General features: G+C 38.5%; 1 protein-coding gene across 1 annotated transcript in view; it reads left to right on the top strand.

Annotated features, from left to right (window-relative positions):
- The window catches only part of RBM46 (RNA binding motif protein 46), a 37,022-nt gene extending 18,664 nt beyond the window's left edge, over positions 1-18,358 (top strand). Inside the window, exon 5 of the mRNA XM_065404947.1 lies at positions 18,159-18,358. Coding sequence (XP_065261019.1) covers positions 18,159-18,358 — 200 coding nt within the window. The remainder of the gene's footprint in view (positions 1-18,158) is intronic.
- The last annotated feature ends 4,024 nt before the right edge of the window (positions 18,359-22,382 follow it).

Consider the following 22,382-nt stretch of genomic DNA (forward strand, 5'->3'; position numbering starts at 1 on the left):
TTAAAATTAAATTAAAATGCAGAGCCCCCCAGACGAGTGGCCAGGACCTGGGCAGTGTGAGTGCCACTGAAAATCAGCTTGCGTGCCACTGGTTGCCTACCCCTGATTTAGACCATAAGCTACAGGAGACTTACCAGGAAGAAGAAATAGTTACATGTCAGGAAGAGCTATAGCTGCCTTCAGGAGGGATTGACTTACCTGTCTTTTAGAACCGAGGACTGTGGCAATAGAAAGGTGGCTTTACAACCACCTGCCTCGTCCTGGGTCCTGTGCCACAGGCAACTTGGCTAGACCAAAAGGATAGAGCTCTATCTGAAGCTGAGAATCAGTGGATTTGATTTAAATCACTAGTCAGGAAGACTCAATTTAATCATGGATTTCTACATAAAAGTGCATTCTTGTTGGTTGTTAAAACCTTAATACATATTCTTCACAACTCAGAGATAGATGTAGGTTTCATTTTTAGAAGGTACACACTATACATTTTTTAAGTGATTTATTCTGAAAACTTTTCAGATTAGTTTTACAGCTATATTAGAAAATGAATGAATGAATGGTTATTTCATTTACCAAAGGTAATTGAAGCAGATATTTATGAAGTCATTGGGAGGTGAACTATCTCCAATTCAACAGGTTAATCATTAATATTTGGAGGATTTTCTTGCTGTGCTGTATTAGGAGGAGAACATCACCAGACAGACATTTAAATTGTTTTATTTAACTAAAACAATATTATGTATTCTGGATTTTTTTCTTCAACAGCAGACATATAATATTTTTAACAAAACATACCATAGAGTAATAACGATATTTTTTGCTCAAACATGAGCATTCAAGAATAGTCCAGAAGGAAGACAGGCAGTCCTTAAGAAAGAAGTATGAAATAAAAAAGTTTACCAACCTGAAGATCCTGCATGTTCTTTTCATCATCTTCAACACAGCTTTCTCCTGAGAAGGAACACTTCTCATGATGTTGTTTCATTCGGGCAACGAGGCCTTGCATTTCTTTGTTGCACTGTTTGCATTTTGCACGCATGCCTGTCTTACTCGCAGGTAGAGGAACTTCATTAAAATATTCCCCAACTGGGTCTCTTTTACGGCCTGCTGCCATTATAGGTTTTCCCTTCTAATGAGAGAATGGTATGGTAGATCTCAAATCAATGAAGGCTATACTCAGAAAGACCTCAAGACTTCTGGAATGTGCTGCTCAAACAGTTTCACTTTTGTTTCTACTGCCTGTCCCTCCCTTCTCACATTTATCTCAAGACTTCTTCTCCTTGTCCAGGTCTGTTCCGCCCCCAACGATCTTCTATTCACTGAACTTTTTGAAACTTTGCACTTTTAGAGAGAGGTAAGGGATTGACTCTGTGTACACAAATTTGCAGAGGGACAATAGGGTTTAGGTCTGTTATTTCTCACCTCTGTATATTATTTATTTATTTTAAAACATTTTTGCTGTTAACAAGCATGTTATCTCTGGAGACACAAATCCACAGATTGAGAACTGCAAAACTAAGCATCTTTCATGGTATCTTCCTGACTGAGCAGTGAGTCCAATTGGGTAAATAGATTATTTAGGTTAATCTTTCTATACAGAAGATTTTTGTGACACTTTAAAAAAAATCATTGATTTTTATCCACCCTGCTGAGAATTGATTTAAATATCTAGGTTTATTGGAATGATAAACTGTTTGTTTGGGTATACAGGAAAGCAAAATTGGTTAATAATCCATATTCAGTTGAACAGTTAGATCTGGAAAGCAATTGCCTGATTCCTCTATACATACATTGTCAAAGCTCTAGAAGAATGACTTGGAAGTCTCAGCTGATGAAAGAGTGCTGCAATTTAATGACTTCATGATTATTTAAAAAAATTCTTCTCAAATGAAAAAAAATAAGATGTATATAGTTATACTTAATTACATTCCTACCCTAGGATCGTCACATTTCTGTATATATTCCACTTTAGTATTGAACTATGTATGAGTGCAGGAGAAATATGGTAAATTCCATCAAAATTTCTCTATCTTCTCCTACTTCTGATATGTCAGTCCTAGCCAATCAGTTGATTGGAGTTCTAATACTGCATTTGTGTGTGTGTGTGTGTGTGTGTGTGTGTGTGTGTTAGATACCCATACACACTCTTATATAAATAGGCATCTAACCTATTTCCTATGTATTCTACACTGCAATTTTCCTCTTCTGTGGTGGTGGATGTGTTGTAGCTTTCAGAAGCCCCAAGCAAGATCACAGCCCATCCCCTGATAGAATGAGTAAAGTGGAATATTTCTATAAGTATAATAATTTATACAGTGTGTGTGTGTTAAAGGGCTAGTAATCTAGAATTATTCTCTGATGGGCATAGAAATTCTCTGCTTTGTCATTCCTTTAGTAGATAGGGCCTAATTCAGATTTGAAATGACAATTCTCCTTTTCTCCCTGTACAACACTGTAGAACTTGTGGACATGAGAAATAGAAGAGAAATTAGATAACCAAAAATATCTTTTTATTCCAGGAAGCTACTGAGAATGTTTGTTTGGGTTGTTGTTGTTTTAATTCCGGAACATAGCTGGTTGTCACTTGGAGGCTAACGATTTTGCCTTTTATTGCTGGACACACACCTTGTGTGTGAAGTTCAGTTGTGTCTTCTTCAGAGAAACAGCACAAAACAATTTCAGATTTCTTCTTTTCTTTGATTTTAGCCTTCCTGTCCAAAAAGTCTTATGCAAGGAAATGTCCAATATGTACAACCTGTTCCTTCCCACCAGCTTAGTACTGATTTGTTTTATTTACATGTTGTTGGTCATCTCTGGGGAAATACTTTTGTCAGAGTATCCTTGGCTCATAATGTACAAAATAGAAAGGCTGCAAGTTGGTTATTTGTGCTTGTTTTTTTTAAATGCTGTAGAATTGGTCAACTTTGCATCTGCTAACAGCCTTTGGGAGATGCATCCCGGGCATAAGCACCGACTTCCCCTTTTTCCTGTGGGTGCTCGACCTCCCCTCTGCCCCCCGCCCCCACTCCACCCCTTCCATGAGGCCCCACCCCCCATTCCAACCCTTTCCCCAAAGTCCCCGCCCCAACTCCGCCCCCTCCCTGCCCCTATTCCAACTCCTTCCCCAAATCCCTTCCCCGGCCCCGCCTCTTCCCCACCTCCTCCCCTGAGCATGCCACATTCCTGCTCCTCCCCCTCCCTCCCAGAGCGTGCTAACGCTGCCAAACAGCTGTTTGGCTGTGGCTGGGCGGGAAGCGCTGGGAGGTAGGCAGAGGAGCGGGGATGCGGTGCACTCGGGGGGAGGAGGAGGAAGTATAGATGGAGCGGGGGGCATGGGGAGCTTGGCTGCCAGTGAGTGCAGATACCCACTATTTTTTTCCCGTGGGTGCGCCAGCCCCGGAGCACCCACGGAGTCAGCACCTATTATCCCGGGAGTTCAGTATCTCTTCCCACTGTCCTCAGAACTCTGCAAATCAGGGGCATTCCCACTCCAAATCCAGTTTGGGACTAATCAAAAGTTTAAAAAAACACTAACTTGAAATACAGCCTGTGTCCACACTGCCCCACAATTTGGACCATGGAAGTGTAAATAGCACTGTGCACCCAAGTGCTGTGCTGTAATTCCCCTGTGTGGACTCTGAGGGTGTGAACTAAAAGATTTGTAGAAGGGCTGTCAATTAATTGCAGTTAACTCATGTGATTAACTCAAAAAAATTAATCGTGATTAATCGCACTGTTAAACAATAGAATACCAATTGAAATTTATTAAATATTTTGGATGTTTTTCTACATTTTCATATATATTGTGTTCTGTGTTGTAATTGAAATAATTATATATTATTTTTGATTACAAATATTTGCACTGTAAAAATGAAAAAAAATTAGTATTTTTCAGTTCACCTCATACAAGTACTGTAGTGCAATCTGTCGTGAAAGTGCAACTTACAATGTAGATTGTTTTTGAGTGCAGTTATGTAAAAAAAAAAAAATCAATGTAAACCGTCAGAGCCTACAAGTCCACTCAATCCAACTTCTTGTTCAGCCAATCGCTAAGACAAACAAGTTTGTTTACATTTACGGGAGATAATACTGCCCTCTTCTTATTTACAATATCACCAGAAAGTGAGAACAGGATTTGCATGGCACTTTTGTGGCTGGCATTGCAAGGTATCTACATGGCAGCTATGCTAAACATTCATCTGTCCCTTTGTGCTTCGGCCACTATTCCAGAGGACATGCTTCCATGCTGATGACACTCGTTAAAAAAATGTGTTAATTAAATTTGTGACTGAACTCCTTGCGGGGAGAATTGTTTGTCCCTTGCTCTGTTTTACCTGCATTCTGCCATATATTTCATGTTATAGCTGTCTTGGATGGTGACCCGGCACATGTTGTTCATTTTAAGAACACTTTCACTGCAGATTTCACAAAACGCAAAGAAGGTACCAATGTGAGATTTCTAAAGATAGCTATAGCACTCGACCCAAGGTTTAAGAATCTGAAGTGCCTTCCAAAATCTGAGAGGGACGAGATGTGGCACATGCTTCCAGAAGTCTTAAAAGAGTAACACTCCGATGCGGAAACTACAGAACCCAAACCACCAAAAAAAGAAAATCAACCTTCTGCTGATGGCATTTGACTCACATAATGAAAATGAACATGCGTCAGTCCGCACTATTTTGGATTATCGAGCAGAACCCATCATCATCATGGACGCATGTCCCCTGGAATGGTGGTTGAAGCATGAGGGGACATAGGAATCTTTAGTGCAGGGGTCTCAAACTGGCCAGTGCCAGTCCTCAAATCCCCCCAGTGGGCCAATAATGTCACTGAAGATGGTGTTCAGAAAAGAAAACATTTATATTGTATTTTTTATTTTGAATGTCATAGAAATAATACAACTGTCATACAACTTTATACAATTCTTTGCCTGCCAGAGATTTTTTTAGTGTTTGCCAGACACCTGGCAACACTTCAGTTCTGTCAGTTTGTTGTTTGGCCTCAGTGACTGAGTAGTCGAAACCTTGAGGATTGCAGCAAGGTGTGCATCAGATAGTTGTTTGGTATTTTGACTTGTTTATATTCATTGTGGAAAAAAGTGATGCTGCCTCCATGGCTGACTCTGCCCGGCGACTAGTGATGGTATTTCTGTCCCTTTCCCCCAGCCAATGGGAGCTGCGGGAGGCTGTGCCTGCAGCAGTCAGAGCCAGCAGCGGGGCTGTATGTGTCTTTCCTCCGCGGGCTGCAGTGGGGAGGTTCTCGAGCCGCAGAGGGCCCGCGGGCTGGGAGTTTGAGACCCCTGCTTTAGTGCATCTAGCATATAAATATTTTACAACGCCGGCTACAACAGTGCCATGTGAACACCTGTTCTCACTTTCAGGTGACAATGTGAACAAGAAACGGGCAGCATTATCTCCTGCAAATGTAAACAAACTTGTTTGTCTGAGCGATTGGCTGAACAAGAAGTACGACTGAGTGGGCTTACAGGCTCTAAAATTTGACATTGTTGAATGTAGCGTTTTTTTGTATCTTATTCTACATTTATAAGTTCAACTCTCATGATAAAGAGATTGCAGTACAGTACTTGTATTAGGTGAATTGAAAAATACTATTTCTTTGTTTTTTTATAGTGCGAATACTTGTAATCAAAAATAAATATAAAGTGAGCACTGTACATTTTATATTCTGTGTTGTAATTGAAATCAATATATTTGAAAATGTAGAAAACATCCAAAAGTATTTCAATAAATGGTATTCTATTATTGTTTAACAGTGTGATTAATTGTGATTAATTTTTTTTAATTGCTTGACAGCCCTAGTTCCTAGTTTGCATTAATGTAATTCTGTTCAAACAGTTACATTAATGCAAACCAGGAACCTTTTAGTTGGCACCCAGAAAATTCACACAGGGGAGTTACAGTGCAGCCATTTTGTGCACACTGCTGTTCCCATTCCCACAGTTCGAACTGTGAGGCAGTGTAGACAAGCCCATTGTCACTTTAAAAAAATGAACTAGAGATAGTTTCAGTTAATATTTACAAATGAGTCCCCCTGCCAGTTTTTGCGGTTTTTACAGTCACATTTTCCTAATTTTTAAAATGGCTTTTGTATCCCATGTTACTGTGTGGAAAAACCTGCATAAACAACTGGGGCAAAATGCCTGATTCTATGGTGAAACTGACTAAGGTCAAATGCAAAATGTAAACTGTGTGTATGTGGAGGGGGTGGGGAGGGGGGGGAGTAGAGAGAAGTAATTTCTTCTCTAATCATTTTCAGTGTAGTAACTGTAGGTGCTCCTTCTAACAATAGTAGGGAAAACATTATCAGGCACAGTAGGATTTTTGAAGTCCTCTTTAGAGTTCTTTGCAATATAGTACAATGCATAGGATAGCTACACATCACAAACAGTATGCATTTTTACTTGTTAATTTGATTCCTGTAGCCAAGACTCTGGCTACAAACAATCGACTTAGTGGTCATTGAGAGATGTTCATAAAGTTTTCTTGTTTGTATTTTTTTTTATGGATCAAAGGTATCTTCTTTGACAGTCTCTGTGTATACCCGCTTATGGGGAGTTACCCACTGGAAGAGAGCATACAGAACTCTTTCAAAGTGTGTGTTCACATTTGACTCTGGAAAGAAAGATGTCTCGTGCATTCTATTAAAGCTTTTTGGGGTTAGTACTGGGCATAGATGTGGTGCTGAAACTGAGCATCTAGGGATCTGAGGAAATGGAGAAATCCTTCCAACCTTACCTAAACTATGTTAAAAATCGTTTAGTGTTCTATTTTAGTAATGTATAAAAATATGTCTGAAGCGAAACCTAAGAGAATGAGTAGCTGACAGATACGACAGAGGGTCCCTCTGTGGCAGTGGAGAAGGAACTGAAGTGATGGTTGGGGTGCACGCTCCTATACAGACTAGGCATCTTACATATGATGCTCAAGGATGCTCATGAGCCCACCAATAGATATGTGGCTTTTGCTGCTGTGTAACTCACTATAAATGAGAATGCAGAGAGGTGACTTGAACAACAATTACTGATAAGTAACCTCTCTTTACCTACTGCTAAATTTAGTGGTTTTTTTTAACTATATAAGCAGTTTAAAAATATGTGGGTGAGAGAGGACTGTTTTGGAAGAATTGAAAACTGAACTGCCTAGGCAATGGGTGTGGCCAGCGAGAACAGGAGACCAAAGTCTTTTACCTCTGGCTCTGCTATGTTAAGGAATAGAGAGAGAGAGAGAGAATATCCAAACACTAGGCAACACTGGGTGTCACATATCCTAAGCCAGTGCCCTAACCATTGGACAGTCCTTCCACTTCCCACTTAAAATTGCACAGTATCCCTGTGATAATTGCTTATATGAGGAAAGTAATATTTTAGCAGTCTTTTAGTGCAGTTTAGTACCTCCAAACAAAGAGAGCCTGCACCATGTGACCAGCTACTTCATCGTAGAGTACCAAGTGTTTCACAGACTATAGTTTGAAACCCTATATTATTAGATCTGTCAGTATGCAGAAATATAGTGCCTGAAAACAACACAGTATCATTTTAGAATAAGTATTGTATATCAGGCTTGGACTGAACTTGAAATATATTTGATTAGATTTTTGGCTGTTGACTAATATACTTCTCATCTTGTTGACAAGTGTCTGTGGGGATCACCTGTACTTCATAGGGGAGCTTCTTAAATTGGTCACTATTTCTAGACGGCTAAAAGATGTCTTGTATCTCACCCTAGATATACTCATGTTTTTGTTTTTTCTCCCTGTTAAGTTTTGGCCCGGTATTAGTAGTGATTGCCAGTCAGAGTTCATCAGTTCTGTAATAGTACACTGAGGATGCATAAACATGAATTGTGTATGTTCTGTATTAAAGCTACCAATCCCAGTCATCCCAAAAAAATTCATTGGTGCTTTTAGCTGTCAATCATTGGGATACAGAAACAAAATTAACAGATGTTCCCTTTTTTCTATTATTCCTGATTGTTTCGAAATCACAATGCATTTCTTCAGTAAGTAAATGACTGCAGAAAAGTTGTAAAAATTTATCTTGCTCTTGACATTGCTTATATAGTTTTAATATCACATTTAATAGACATTATTGTAGTATCATGACTATAAATAGAAGCATTTTGAGAGCAGCTGAATGTGACAGTCAACTTGTCACGTGAACTTAAAGGGTCAGAGCCTCCAGTAGGGTAAGGCCCTTATGCACTGCACTGTTGGCATCATCTGCCATAAAACTGGGGAACAATACTTCAGTGTAAGGGTGATCCTGTGCTTGTATTGAGTTGACAATGTACTCTTCTGCCTCACACTTTCCCTGCTGCTGGCATAACAGAGAAGAAGCATGGCTGGGATGCTCCTATGCTACTCCAAACCTGTTTAGTTTTCATACTGTTTTTGCTGGTACAGCACAAGGGAACTGGTCTGCCAAGAGAATCACCAGTTTAGGGAACTGCAAAAATGAGCTTTAACCACTTGCACACATACCCCTGACTTAATGTGTACACTTTTGGACACACAAGAAGATCTTGTCCAATATCTCTAATTTCTATTACTATCAATGTAGAAATCTCAATTTCTCCCATAAGCAGGATTATTATTATTTAGATCTTTTGGAGTCCACCTGGGAAGACTTTTGCACAAAAACCCAAAAGTGCAATTCAGAATTAAAAAAAAAAAAAAAAATTTAATGGTGTATACAGTTTTTTAAAAAAAATACTGAAAAAATAATCAAAAGTTGTTGAATTCTTTATAAAGTTTAAGCCTGGAATAAAACAGCCAATTAAACTGTACAGGTTTATTTTTTTTTAAAGTAACATGACAATCATTCTAATAGAAATGGTGATTCCTGTTCCCCAAAACAGTTGATTCAAATTTCTCTTACTTTTTGACCATGAAGTGAGTTTGGTAATATGTTGAACCTTAATGTTACAAGAAAGGAGCAAAGGAAAATACATCTAAAATTGATATTTTAATATTTAATGGCCTGCTCCAGCAGGCATTATGTATGTGCATCATCATCTTTTTCTTCAAGTATAGGTGCTCCATGTCAGAATCTGCGCATGTCTGTGCACTCGTGATCAGAGATTTTTGTCAGCAGGGTCTTTGCCTGAGTGCTAGATGCCCTTGTGATCCAGTATATGAGTATACTGGGAGGAGCCGACCCACTGCCACTCCAGTTTCTTCTCAGATGCCTGCAGCTTGTCATGGAGTAGTGCAGTATCCATTAGTTAGCCTCAGCTCGCTACAACACTTGCTTAAATTTTCTTTCTTTCTTTTTTTTTTTTTTAGCAGAGTTTGTGCTTTTTCAAAGGTGAAGGGGTTTCCCCTTCCCTTCTTCTGTTTTTTGCCCAATTTGAGCCATTGTTTCTCAGGCCTTAATCTACGGTCATGAGTGTGGGTTATTCCCAAGACCCTTGGCTTCAAACCCTGCTAGACTTTCCATAGGTCTTTCTCCCATAGCAATGGATATTCAAACTGCCGCTGCTGCCTTGAGGACTCTCTTGTCCCCTCCCAAATGTAAGATCTGATCAGGCTTTAAGAGTAGATCTAAGAAATGGAGGGAGGACAGGCTCAAACTCTTCTTAAGGGAGCACTTGCTGAGACCTGTGGGATGCAAGGCATCCTGCTGTACATTGGATCCACAGAGAGCTCCAGTTACCGTCTATACCAGGGGTCTGTAACCTTTCAGAAGTGGTGTGCCAAGTCTTCGTTTAGTCACTCTAATTTAAGGTTTTGCATGCCAGTAATACATTTTAATGTTTTTAGAAGGTCTCTTTCTATAAGTCTATAATATATAACTAAACTATTGTTGTATGTAAACTAAATAAGGTTTATAAAATGTTTAAGAAGCTTCATTTAAAATTAAATTAAAATGCAGAGCTACCCGGACCGGTGGCCAGGACCCGGGCAGTGTGAGTGCCACTGAAAATCAGCTCGCGTGCCGCCTTTGGCATGCGTGCCATAAGTTCCCTACCCCGGTCTATACTGTAGTGGTAAGAAAAGACCCTTGGGGCCTTCAGAACCATGTAAACTATAAAAGAAGAAAAGACTACCTTCTCCAGATCTGGAGAGGAGAAAAGGAAAGTTACTGTCTTGATCTGTGTCTCTGGAGACTTTGCGTCCCATCACGGGTACCACTGACACACCCATCCTCTCTGGTACTGCGACCAGGGCATCAGCTAAGAAGACCATGCTGTGTACCAAGAGACTGTCTTTTAAAGTACCTAAAATAATACCTGCATTGGGACCAGAGTCTGTGCCTCCGTGTCACAAGGATTCCAGAGCCAAGTCAAAATAGACATCCATAGTGCCTTCAGTATCTAGATTTGAAGGACACACTGATTGTACTGCAGTACCATCTCTGGTACCACCAGATATTCTGACTCCTGATGTTTCCCACCTGGTGTCTCTGGTACTGTCCATTTTCTAACCCCTGAGGACTTTTGGATCCTGGAGGAGACAGAATCACCACTTCTGAAAGGTACTGAAAAACGTTACCTGGTATGGCCTGTCCTCCCAAAGCCTACCTACACTCTGCTACCATATTCAGTAGTGTTTGTCCGCAGGTACCATCACAGTCTCCAGTCCTTCACAAATTCTTAGAGATAACAGAGACACATTTCAGGCTGGTACCAATTCAGTGTGCTCCAGTATCTTCACACTGTCGATCTATGGTTCCCATGCAATTGCAGGATCCATTTCGGGCTCCCATACCAACTTGATCACCAGTACTGACACCATTTGTCCCTCCCATTGACATGGGCGATGACACTTCTTCTGATTCTAAGGGATCTATATGAGGTTCCCCCTTTCCACCTCCCTCATTTGAGGTATGCCCTGATTATGAAACTTCTAACAGGGCAACCCTGGCAAGGACATCCGTGGGATCCTGACCTCTTTTCTTGTGCTCCACCACAGTGGTCTTATTGGAATCTATTGGCCCCTTTATGATGGACAGTTCTACAGCTCCCATTTCATAAGAGGGGTCATCAGGAGCAGTATCTGTTACTCTTAAGCCCTTCCATGTGGCAAGCTCTTACAGAGGAGCAAGAGCCACCTGTGGGCGAAGAAATCCTCCTCTTCCTCCACTGGACGAGGCTATCATGTCTCCCTCATCACTTATGTTGGCTTATTTGAGGGCCTTTCAAGATCTTATGAAATGTATAGTGGAGACCCTACATATTCTGTTGGAGGAGATGTAGGAACCCCAATACTTGTTGGATATTCTTCACACATCTCCTTGGCAAAATTGCCTTGCCCATCAATGATGCTCTCCTGATCCCTGCATGGTCTATATAGCAAGTGCCAGCCACTATCTCACGTACATATAAATAGGCTATTAAGAAATACTACATCCCACCCAAAGGCGTGGAATATTTCTTCTCCCATACTGCACCCAACTCCCTGGTTGAGGCAGTCAGTGAATGGAACAGACAACTTCAGTTCCACTCTACACAATCCAATAAAGAGCTAAAAAGACTGGATCTCCTGGGATGGAACAGCTACTCCTCTGCCTTGCTACAGTTCAGAGTAGCCAGTTGCCAAGCCCTGATGACAAAATGTAACTTTACAAACTATTCTAAATTCTCATCTTTTGTTGAATACCTGCCACAAGATCAGAGGATGATTTTAATCCCTCAGAACAGAAGGCCAGACAATCACCAGGGCATCTCTCCAGGCTTCATTAGATGCTGCCAACACAGCTGCACTCTCCATGGCTACAGCAGTAGTAATGTATCGGGCTGCTTGGTTGCAGTCCTGTGCTCTGTCTCAGGAGATGCAAAACACTGTTGATGATCTTCCCTTTGAGAGCCCCAAGTTTAGTGATGTCACAGAAGGTACTCTTTACTCTCTTAAAGCACCCAGGTGATGTTACAATCTCTGAGTATTTATATCTGGACCTCAAGAGAGAAAACATCTTTGTCCACTCTGAGTGGTTCAGAATGGTAACCCTAGCAGCTATATCAGCCTTGTTTCTACAATACAGCAGAGCCTGCAAACAGCAGAGGCTTGCCTGCAACTTCTGGGTCATATTGCACCCTGTATATTTGTGACACCCTTAGCAAAACTACACTTCCAGTGTCTTTAAGCCTGGCTCAGAGCCATCTACCCCCCCAACAAAAAGCATATCCAAGTGCATGTTAGTAACCCAGGGTTTCTCAGTTCTCTAAATTGGTGGACTGTTTTTCCATGTAATAACTTTTTTATTTAAGATTTTGATATTCTCATAGTTAAAAGATCTTTACATGCATGGCAGTCATAGAGTAATTCATGCATTAATAATAGTCTTTTATTTGGCTTTTTGGTATCACAAAATAAATAATCATTTGATATTCCTGTGAGATACCTGAATAAAATAAGGGAGGTCAATTTGCCATTTTTCAATATTTGTAAGGACCCAAGAGTCGTCACTTGTTCCATTATACTGTGTGTCTGAGACTTCCTTGAATTTCATAACCAGGTTTTCTGAAAATCTGGTCTAGTAATTTACTGAATTTGAAGTATAATTAGACAGAAGTTTTGAACCATTCATGGTTCAAACTATGACTTTTCCACTAGTTTAAATAAATTAAAGTTTCTGTGTAAACAGTAACACAGTGCTTGGTTATAACAAGATGTTCCTGGACTTCAAGTGCTTTGCAAGGCACGAGGCCAAAGCCAAATATTGTCCTAGAAATTTTGGTGGTATTGTACAGGCTAATTTCTTAATGAAGGTGACTGCTTTTATCTTTTTTAACGTCAGAAGTGGATAATCTAGTTAACAAGTCTCCCTACATGTGTGATTGTACTGAAAATTGTTTGGAACTCTTCGATGGATATTCTCAGTTAATCCTGTCAGAATCTTGTGACATGAGTTTGTAAAGCAATTTTAGTGATAATACCTAAGGGCCAAATTTTGATATCGTTATTCATATTTAGTACCTGGCTTCACAATTAGCCCAGGGTGACTATTTATAGAGTTGAGGTACTGCTCAACATGAGGAAGGATATCAAATTCTGGCCCTTATTGATCTCTCTCTCTCTCTCTCTTTTTTTTTTTAATGGCAGATATGAAAACGTTTACTGCGGATATAAGTTTTTGTAAATAATTGTCCTTTTTATGTTTTTTTTATATATATGTATATATATAGAATTCTTAAAACATATTTCTCTTTCATTCTCTTACATAGGTCTGTACTGAGGGGATGATATTCCTTCTATGAAAGTAGTGGAGACAGAAAGAAACTGAAACTTCTGGAAACTTGCCTTAGACTGTATTGGAAATCTGATATATTTAATTATTTGCTGTGTTTACCAGAGAAGACAGCAGTCTTGTAGTTCTGGCATTTGTTTACACAGTTCAAGAAAAATATTTTCCATCTTACATGTTGTCTTCCTTAAACTTTTATCGGAACCCTCCCTCCGAGGTCCTTTGTAGCGTGGTTTTTGAACTCCCATGTTCACTGGCTTACTAGCAGTTGATGTTTGGATCATCAGATTATTTTTAAAATCAATCAGGCACCCAACAAATGAACCTGATAGCCATCACAGAAAAGTGAAAGTCAGTGTAGTATTTTAACATACTGATGGGTATCGAGAATAGACGCATTATTTTAGAAATGGGATTTCCATTTCTCTTGGACCACATCATTCATCTTGAGATCCATGTGTGGATCTCCCTATGTGCAGAAGAGGGGCTCAGTCTTTCTGTATCAGTGCCCCAAACTGCCCTCACACAGCCCTGCAGAATGATATGTTTGTGATCAGAGATTCTTGCAGGGAGAAAGGTTGGGGGAGCAGGGGAAGCATGTCGCTATCACCCAACACTTCCACCATTTACCACAGATTGCATAAACTCTCTTGCAGAGCCTTTGGTGGTCCTCGGGAGCCTCCACAGCTAGAGGTGGAGTCCCTGGCGTTGTGGCTGTAATGGAGCTTCACTTCACGGGGGGGAGATGCAGAGGGTTGGCGCTGCTGTGAGGATTTGTGTCCTCCTGTGAATCCTAGGGGATACAGCAGGTTTGCGGGTGGCTGCTCCATGGGGAAGGTATACGTTGTTCCCTTCCTCTAACATGACAATGCAGGGTCACCTCGGCGTGAAAATCCTTGTGAATATTCCTTGACTCATAGTTGCTGCCTATGGTTTTTAATGTGGGAACAGACTACCTACGCCAGTGTCTTTTCATCCTAATTCAGAGGAATATTCAGAAACATAAACACTGCCGACTGCACAGATTTTGATTGTCATGGATAGGTTACAGTGATCTTAGAATTTACCTGCAGTAAATCTTTCAGTGATTTCTTCAATGCTTTTTATTTTTTATTTTCCTGCTCATTGTAATGAGTATATAAGAAAGTTTATCTTCATTACAATTTCTAAATGACAGCTTTCTTGTTTTTAATTCCAATTCATCATTTTCTCATGTTGTATGGCTAGCTGTATAAATTCAGAAGCATGGGGAACTGAAGCACAGAGTGGCTATCTAAAAATATAAATTCAGTTATTGTGTTCAACATAGTCCTTATAAATCAAGAACAAAATAGATAATTCACCCGAGAAACTTTTTGCTCTTGGTCTGGCTTTTAAAGCAATGATTTCAACATAAATACTTAATCCTATTATTTCCTTGAAGATACCAGTAGGATCCATCTTTCTACATATTATTGAATAAAGAAACCTTTTCTTTCATGGTGCTATAATTTAAACACCAAGCCTTTCATATTGCCATATAATTGATTTATACTTTTTTTCAATATGGTCTGGTCTCAGTTTGCTTTATCAAAATTCAAGATGTATTTGTTGGAGCAATTAGAGCGAAGTAGGGAACCTTTTCCATAGTCTGAAATCCTGATATCACCAGACTTTTTAAGCTACTAATATTATCCCGTGCTTTACTTTGATTCTTTCTTGAAACATTATTGTTGTTAGAATTTTTACAAAAAGATTTGTATCCTTTTGATTGTTGTTAAAATTACAGACTTAAATGAGTTGCTCTCAAACTCATTATTCTTTTTTTTTTTCTGAAGGTAATTTAATCATACACTGTACACCAGAAATTGATTCTTCTGTCTTTTTTTCAAAAAGTCTCTTGTAAAGAGAAGACTTAGTTTATTTGGAAGGATTTGTATTGTTACAAGGTGCTCTTTACAGTGAGTGCTAGTGGTCTGTAATTTAGAAGCTTGTGAATATTTAGTAGGTCAGGGCTTTGTCACAGTTCTGAGCAAAGGGCAGTTTATAGGTGTGCCCCAGAAATCCAGGAGGCAAATAATCTGCACCAGTTTATATTTGGTACAGATTACTTTCCCCAGTGCACTAACTCAGTTGCACTGGTTAGTGTGTTGAGGGGTTGAAGCCAAGGCTACTCCCCACCCCTTCCCACTGAGATTGCTCTCCCTCTAGTACTGCTACCTGCAAAGAGCCCCATTGCTCACCTGTGCAATTGCTTTAGCTAGTCTGCAGTCAGGTTTTGAATATGTTAGGTGCTGCACAGGTGAAGTTTATGGGTCTGATTTTTAAAAGGACCTTAACCCGACCTCCAATTTTGAGTGCATTTTGCAACCACAAACAATTTTATGCTCAAACTTGGAGCTTCTCACTTGAAAATCAGGCCTTATACATACAGATGCAAAATACTTTCTTGTGCTATGAGGCTTTCATTGTACTAAGACAATCTCTGCCTTCCTTTTTGGGCACAGAGTGCTAAAGTTTAATGGTGATGTGAAAGAAAAGAAATTGGGCTAATACCTTTTGTTGTTTCTTTGTGATGTATAAAGAAAGCATCATTTTTAAAAAAAAAAATTCAAATACTGCCTCTTACATTAGAAATTAAGGTCTTATCTTCTCTAGAAGACTGGATTATTAATAATTATTTCAGTTTGAGTTGTGGGTGCTCAGCACTTCTGAGAACCATGTCTTTAACTTCTTTGCCTCAGTTTCCCCATCTGTTTAAAGGGGGATACTTGTACCTACTCAACTGAGTTGTTGCAGGGTTAAATAGTCAAATGCTTTTAAGGCATTTTGAAAATATGAAGTTTTTTATTCATTCCTGAGTATTAATTATACTGTTGGGAATTTTTTGTAACCGAGTCTCCTAGGGTTCCATATACTTCAAGTAGGGATCACAACATTGTGTTGAAGATTCAGTTATTCTCTGTCTCCACTGCTTACAGACAGGGAACATAACCTCATCAGTCTGGATCTGTGTAGGAGAATTTGGAGAAAATAAATAACAGGTAAGAAATATAAACTTGGCGACATTGGGTCAAATTCATCCCTGGCATAACTTGATTCACTTCAGTGGAGTTTTAGTAGAAATGAAGTTGGCTCATTTTACTCTGCTGCTAAATGGCCAGGTTATGGCACCAGAGTTACAACCTTACTCTGAGTAGTCCCACTGAAATCAGTAGGATAGTTCATGAATAATTACTCAGTGTGGCAGAATATGGCACCCCAAAATGTGTTATTTTCAGAATGTCTATTTAATGTGTTTAATAAAAACAAGTAAAATGAAAAGGCTGATAATACAAAATTGATATATAGCACATGAAATATATGAATAACTGGAATAATAGAATATAAAGCATTTATCTTCTATACAGTATAAACAAATTATATTCTGTATTTATCAGAAGACGTTATGGGCCTGATGTTAATTTACATGACCCCATTTCAGAGCCAGAACAGTGTAAAGAAATGTTTCTGGATAACTTAGTAATAACTGGTCATTGGAAGTCATAAAGACGCTTTTTTAAAAATTGCTTGATGAAAAGTATCTTAATTTTTGACTCTCATCTTGCACTGGAACTCTGGTGCATGGGTCTGCCTGCACAGTTGTCAGTGAAGGATCAGAGCCTTTGCTTGCAAACTCATCACTTACTGATGTATACGTTTTTGCTAATTTTCACCGTGAATGTTGTTTGTTGGAAAATTAAATTTTGAAAAAAAATTCTTTTTTTTAGTCTCAATACTGAAAATGAAACTAAACTTTCTAAATAGTTTCCATTTTTTTAATTTCTCCCATTTTTTTTTCTTAACTAGGTCCTTTCTGATGATGCTTGAGCTTACACTACTGCTGTTGGTCTCATTCCTGTTGGCTAAACATTTATTCTCATTGACTTCATTAAGTTAATGCTTGCCAAAAAACTGAGGTACAGCATTTACAGAATTATGAAGATACTGCAGTGCAGACCTTAACCTTCACCTTAAACTGACTTTATTTGCAATTCCCTCTGGAGATAGTGTACAATGCTTTTTGGAAGCCAGAAGGTCTCCTTATTTCTAGAATCAACTCTGCACCTTGTTTGGCTTGAACTACCATGAAGAGCATAGTTGCATGTTTGAAAAGTTCAGAATTTATTATTTTGGAGAAAAGGATAACACTGTATGGTGTACGAGAATTACTGGGAAATAAAATATGTGTTTATTGGGAAACAACAATTCTACAAATAGCATCTCTGTATTTTAAATGGTTTAATTTAAAGATTAGTGAAATTTATTACATTTTATTTGTCTTTTTGCTAATGTTTGATTAATATAGTTTTTGTTTTAAAGGGATGATTTATTTAAAATTGTATTAACCAGTAATACTTTAAATGGTAAGTAAAACTAGACTTTTATAAAAGGTTTGCAGTAATATGTAAATCAAATATTGGCAAAGTAATCTAGTTAGAATACCTCACCCTCCACATTTCTGTAGTTTTAGAGAAGATTCTATCAGTTTGTATTGTAAATAATAATAAATCTTAAAAAAAGGCAAAAATGAACTGGTTACACCTCTTCTTTCAGAGATGAAATCCCAGTATTTCTGTACCAGATCTAATTTGGAAGAAAATTAGTATCTTGTGGTAGTAATATAAATCAGAGATTTGTTTCTGCAAAGGTAGAAAGATGCAAAACAAATTTGTTAGTGGAAAGATACCTTTCCAGTCAAATCTGTGGTCCTGGTATAGAAGTATATCAGTGAAGTGCAGGTATTTATGTCTCATACTGGTAAAACAGGATTTGCAATGCGACAAATCAGCATAGTCTCCATTGCTATCATCAAAATATTGAGGATTGAAACATGTTAGAAAATGATTTTTTGTGTAGTAGTCTATTTTGTCTCTTTGAATTAAATTTATATTTATAGACTTACATGCAAAGTAACTATTCATATATTTATTTACAGACTACAATTTTCGTCGCAGCTCAGTAAATAGCATTTCCCCTGTTAGTGCCTCTCTCTCTTCTGGGACACCCAGCGTGCTTCCATACACATCAAGGCCTTATTTTTATCCAAGTTACCCCTTATCACCAACAATTCTGCTTGCTAATGGCAGCCATGTTGGACAGCGAGTATATATCTCTAATGAGGCCTCATTCTTTTGAAGAAAAAGTTGCACAGCATTAATATGAAAGTTTTCAATTTTAGTTTTTAATTGGGTCTACACTATTCATTTTCATGAGTAAAATATATTTATTTCCATATAGGGAACTTTTCACATTTCAGTAAATATAAGTATTTTACTAAGCATTTGTCAAAAGATAAAGTTCAAAAAAGTTTCTTTTCTTGGCCTGTGTACTGTAGATTGATGCTCTTTTATCTGTTTATGGTTCCTGGTCTAAGTGTGGGCAATAGAACCCAGTGGTTTATGTTAAGAATTTTTCTAATAATTACTTTACTGAATAGTATCTCTTTAATTTAATTTGTGCAAATATTGGTTGTAATCTTGTTACCAAGGATCGCTGTTATGTTGAAGATTAGTAGTTATTTAGCGAGAAGGCAACTATTATGTGGCCGGAAAATGATGCAAAAGAGAGATTTTAATAAACTTTTTTTTTTTTTAAACTTTAAAGAAATAATTTACTATTGTGGTCCTTTGCATAGTTTTAGTAATAGAGTAAATTATCTTACTTTTTGTGCTGTTAATTTATTCAGAGTTAAAATTGTTAAGCTTCATCTGTGTTTTGGTATTACCTGTATAATAGTTCTGTTTTAAAAAAGAGTTGTGCTGTTGTTTGTTTTTTTAATGTTGAAATCATGTGTTACTTTCTGTACTTGAATTCAAATATTTTGACATTAAATTTATGCTGTTCTTTAAAAGATATTTGTGGGGTTTGCATATATTGTTGAATGTTCAACATTGTTTACAGTAATTTTAGAGACAGGGCCTCATTCTCCCCCCAGTGGAAGCACTTACATATATGAACTTATCTTTAAGCACATGCTTTGAGGGTAAAATAACTTTATTTTAGAGATGGTGTGTGAATGGGGTGGAGGTTCATAAACTAGCTTGGCATGTTTCACTGTTACGTAAGAAAATTTGATGTGGACCAACCTTGGGACTCTTGTTCCTTTGGTCAGTGAAGCTTAAACACGAAGCAAATATAATCAGAATGCTAATATCGTTTATCTGTCAGTTCAGGAATAACATGGATGGCTGGTATAGGAGAGGAATTCAAAATGTCAGTCTAGCACACTTTTGCTTTTGGTATAAGAAAAAAGTACTTCAGTTTTTATTATATTGTACAATGTTCAATCAAATTGATTCCTTAGAACAGGGAATCTTAACCTGAGAGTGAGGCACAAATTGCCTGGTATAATCTGCAATTTTGAATTTGGGGTATCAGAAATCCTTTGTCTTCGCTCAGATTAATTTTTGAATAATTTTCATGATGATTTCTTTAATATTGAAGCACTCTTTAACCAGTCAGTTGTGCATATGTGAAAATATGCTGAGTTTTGTACATATACAAGAAAACACACTTCATTTGATACTGATAGTATATTTATTAATAACCTTTTAAAACCCTTCCCCCGGGATTAGCATTCCATAAGTGTTAAACATAACACTTGTAGTAGTCTGTACAAAAGTGTGAAAAATTCCTGTAATGCTTTTGAGGGAATCTTCCTGTGTGGGGTGGGCCATGCAAGGCCCTCTGGGACATTAAAGCCTGTTGTCTATGTAGAGTGATCACGAGTGTAGAGGACATGCGGGGCCTCCTTGCCACTTACCAATAGGCCAGCAGGGAGGGTTTCTTGGGGCAGGCTGTGGGATGGTTAAGGGATTTCATGACTACTCATCTAATGAGCAGGGTGGGGTATCAGACATTTTGTATGAAACCTGTAGGATAGAATAATAATTGCAGGGTCTACATTGCAGCCATGCAACCACAATGGCAGTTTAAACCTGTGCACCCCCACTTCATACTCTGAGCAAAGACTACATGGGCTTTGCAAAGGGGAATGAATTCGATCCTTTTCAGTTATCATTATGACTTTAGTAACCAGATTCATAATTTTCCCTAAGGTAATTCAAGCTACTGTTGCTGTACAAAATGCTGACTGACCAAAAGTATAAAGTCTTAAAAAGAACTGGTTAAAATTGAATTGTATTAGCAATACTTGGCTGTATGTAAGCTGAATGTATTAATTCCTGGAAATTTTAGTTCCTCTGAAAGGAAAGTTCATCTGATCATTCTGGAGTTAACAATGTTGTAAGGAATAAGCTAAAGAAATGGCTGATGCACAGTGAATGTTGATCCATTTGTGGGTTTGAAGTCGTGTAGCATGTGTATTATACACTTTATATAGAGTACGCAATTTTAAAAAATCTCAACAAATGCATCTGCCTGAGTGCCTTCTCCTTTGATACTTGACACAAATGTGCTGATTACACAATCTTCAGATAATTGAGAAATCTCTCAATGGAACCTGTTAATCTTCAGGAAGGACAGTTGTCACAAAGCTTTTCTCATTGAATTTTGAAAAACTATAGGAAAAAAATTGAATTGTGTACTGTGATTTATACTAATACTGTACATGCTGGTCAAAAAAAGTGGAATCCATTTACAAATCTGCGATACAATAAATAGTTTAGTTTTGAGAGTGGACACTGCAAGGGTATAAAACACATCTTGGAAAGATTCTTTATTTTTGTGTGTGTAGGTCATCCTGTGCTAAGCCCCCTTTGTACCAATTAACCATTAAAGCTGCGCTAAATCAGAGAATTCCCCCAGCATCAGGGAAGTTGACATGGGCAACTCTGTGCCCTCCCCATCTCCTACTAAGGTGTATGCTGGGAGCCACAGGCTATGGCCAGAGTTTGTGGCATTCTGGCAGTCTCTGCTAGTGTGGCTGTTACAAGCCACCACAACTTGGAGCAGTCCCGAGGCCTAAAATTTATGGTTATGGCTGAATAGCTCTGGGGCTTGGCGTGTCAAAGTTGGTTGCAAAATACCTTTTCCCATCCTGCCCCTGTCCTGTGCACTGAGTACTGTTCTGACACTTCTGAAGATGGGGGGCATTGTAATTAAATATTTAAGTGACCCCTTCAGGATTTGAATCTTGGTGCTGAAAGCTGGCACTCTAAACAACAGCATCATGCTACTTATCAAGAATATTGCTCCTTCATAAAGAATTGCCTAACATATTTGCGACCAGCCTGCTACTGCAGATGCAGTATTATAGCAGGGTTCTGTGGCAGAAGCAGGGAGAGCAGCTGCCAGAGTACTCCATATAGTTAATTCCTTAATACTAACTGAATATTTGTACCTACAAAGTATTTTCTATCCAAGGAACTCGGAGAGCTTTACAATAATAGTCTTACAGAACTTCTGTAAGACAGCTATTATCCCCATTTTACAGATTGGGAAACCAGGGCACAGTGCAATTAAATGACTGGCACAGAGTCACCCAGGGCCTGATTTAAAAAAGGCATTTAGGCACCTAAAGCTGCAGATTGATGCTTAGTAGGATTTTCAAAAGCACCTAGCGGTCTAACTCCCATCTTTGTAAAATACTTTAGAGCATTTATACATGCTACATAAGTGCAAAGTATAATTATTTATTACTGTTTATTAAATGGCATCTCCACTATTGGGAATCCCCAGTGGGAGTTAGGTGCCTAGTGGAATTTTCAAAAGTGTCTATAGCCAACTACTACCTTTTTAAAAACAAACAAACTGTCCCACAAATCTGTGGCAGATAGAACTCAGATGTCTTTATTCTCAGTCTTGCACTTTAACAGCCAGGCGCTGCCTAAATGAAACTAGGTAATATAGACTCACCTAGCAGCCATAGATTAGGGCATGAGCCAGAACTGAACTAAAGTTGCACAGCAGGAAACTTGTGCTAAATTTAACACCTTTTAAGCACAGTACTGGTGCCAGGCTTGCAGGCAATAGTAGGGATTCCATTTAATAAACAAAATAGTATTAACTAATGATACTTCCCCCTATATAACATCTAAAGGCTTGAAAGTGCTTTACAAAGATGGGTAATATCACTATTTTACAGATGGGGAAATTGAGGCACAGAAAGCATTGACTTGCCTGACATCACAGATTGAATCATTGACCAAATCAGAACTAGAGCCTAGATACATTATGCCATTAATAAAGAACTAATTAA

Source organism: Emys orbicularis, chromosome 5 (genome assembly GCF_028017835.1).
Source record: "Emys orbicularis isolate rEmyOrb1 chromosome 5, rEmyOrb1.hap1, whole genome shotgun sequence".
NCBI classification, from domain to species: domain Eukaryota; kingdom Metazoa; phylum Chordata; order Testudines; family Emydidae; genus Emys; species Emys orbicularis.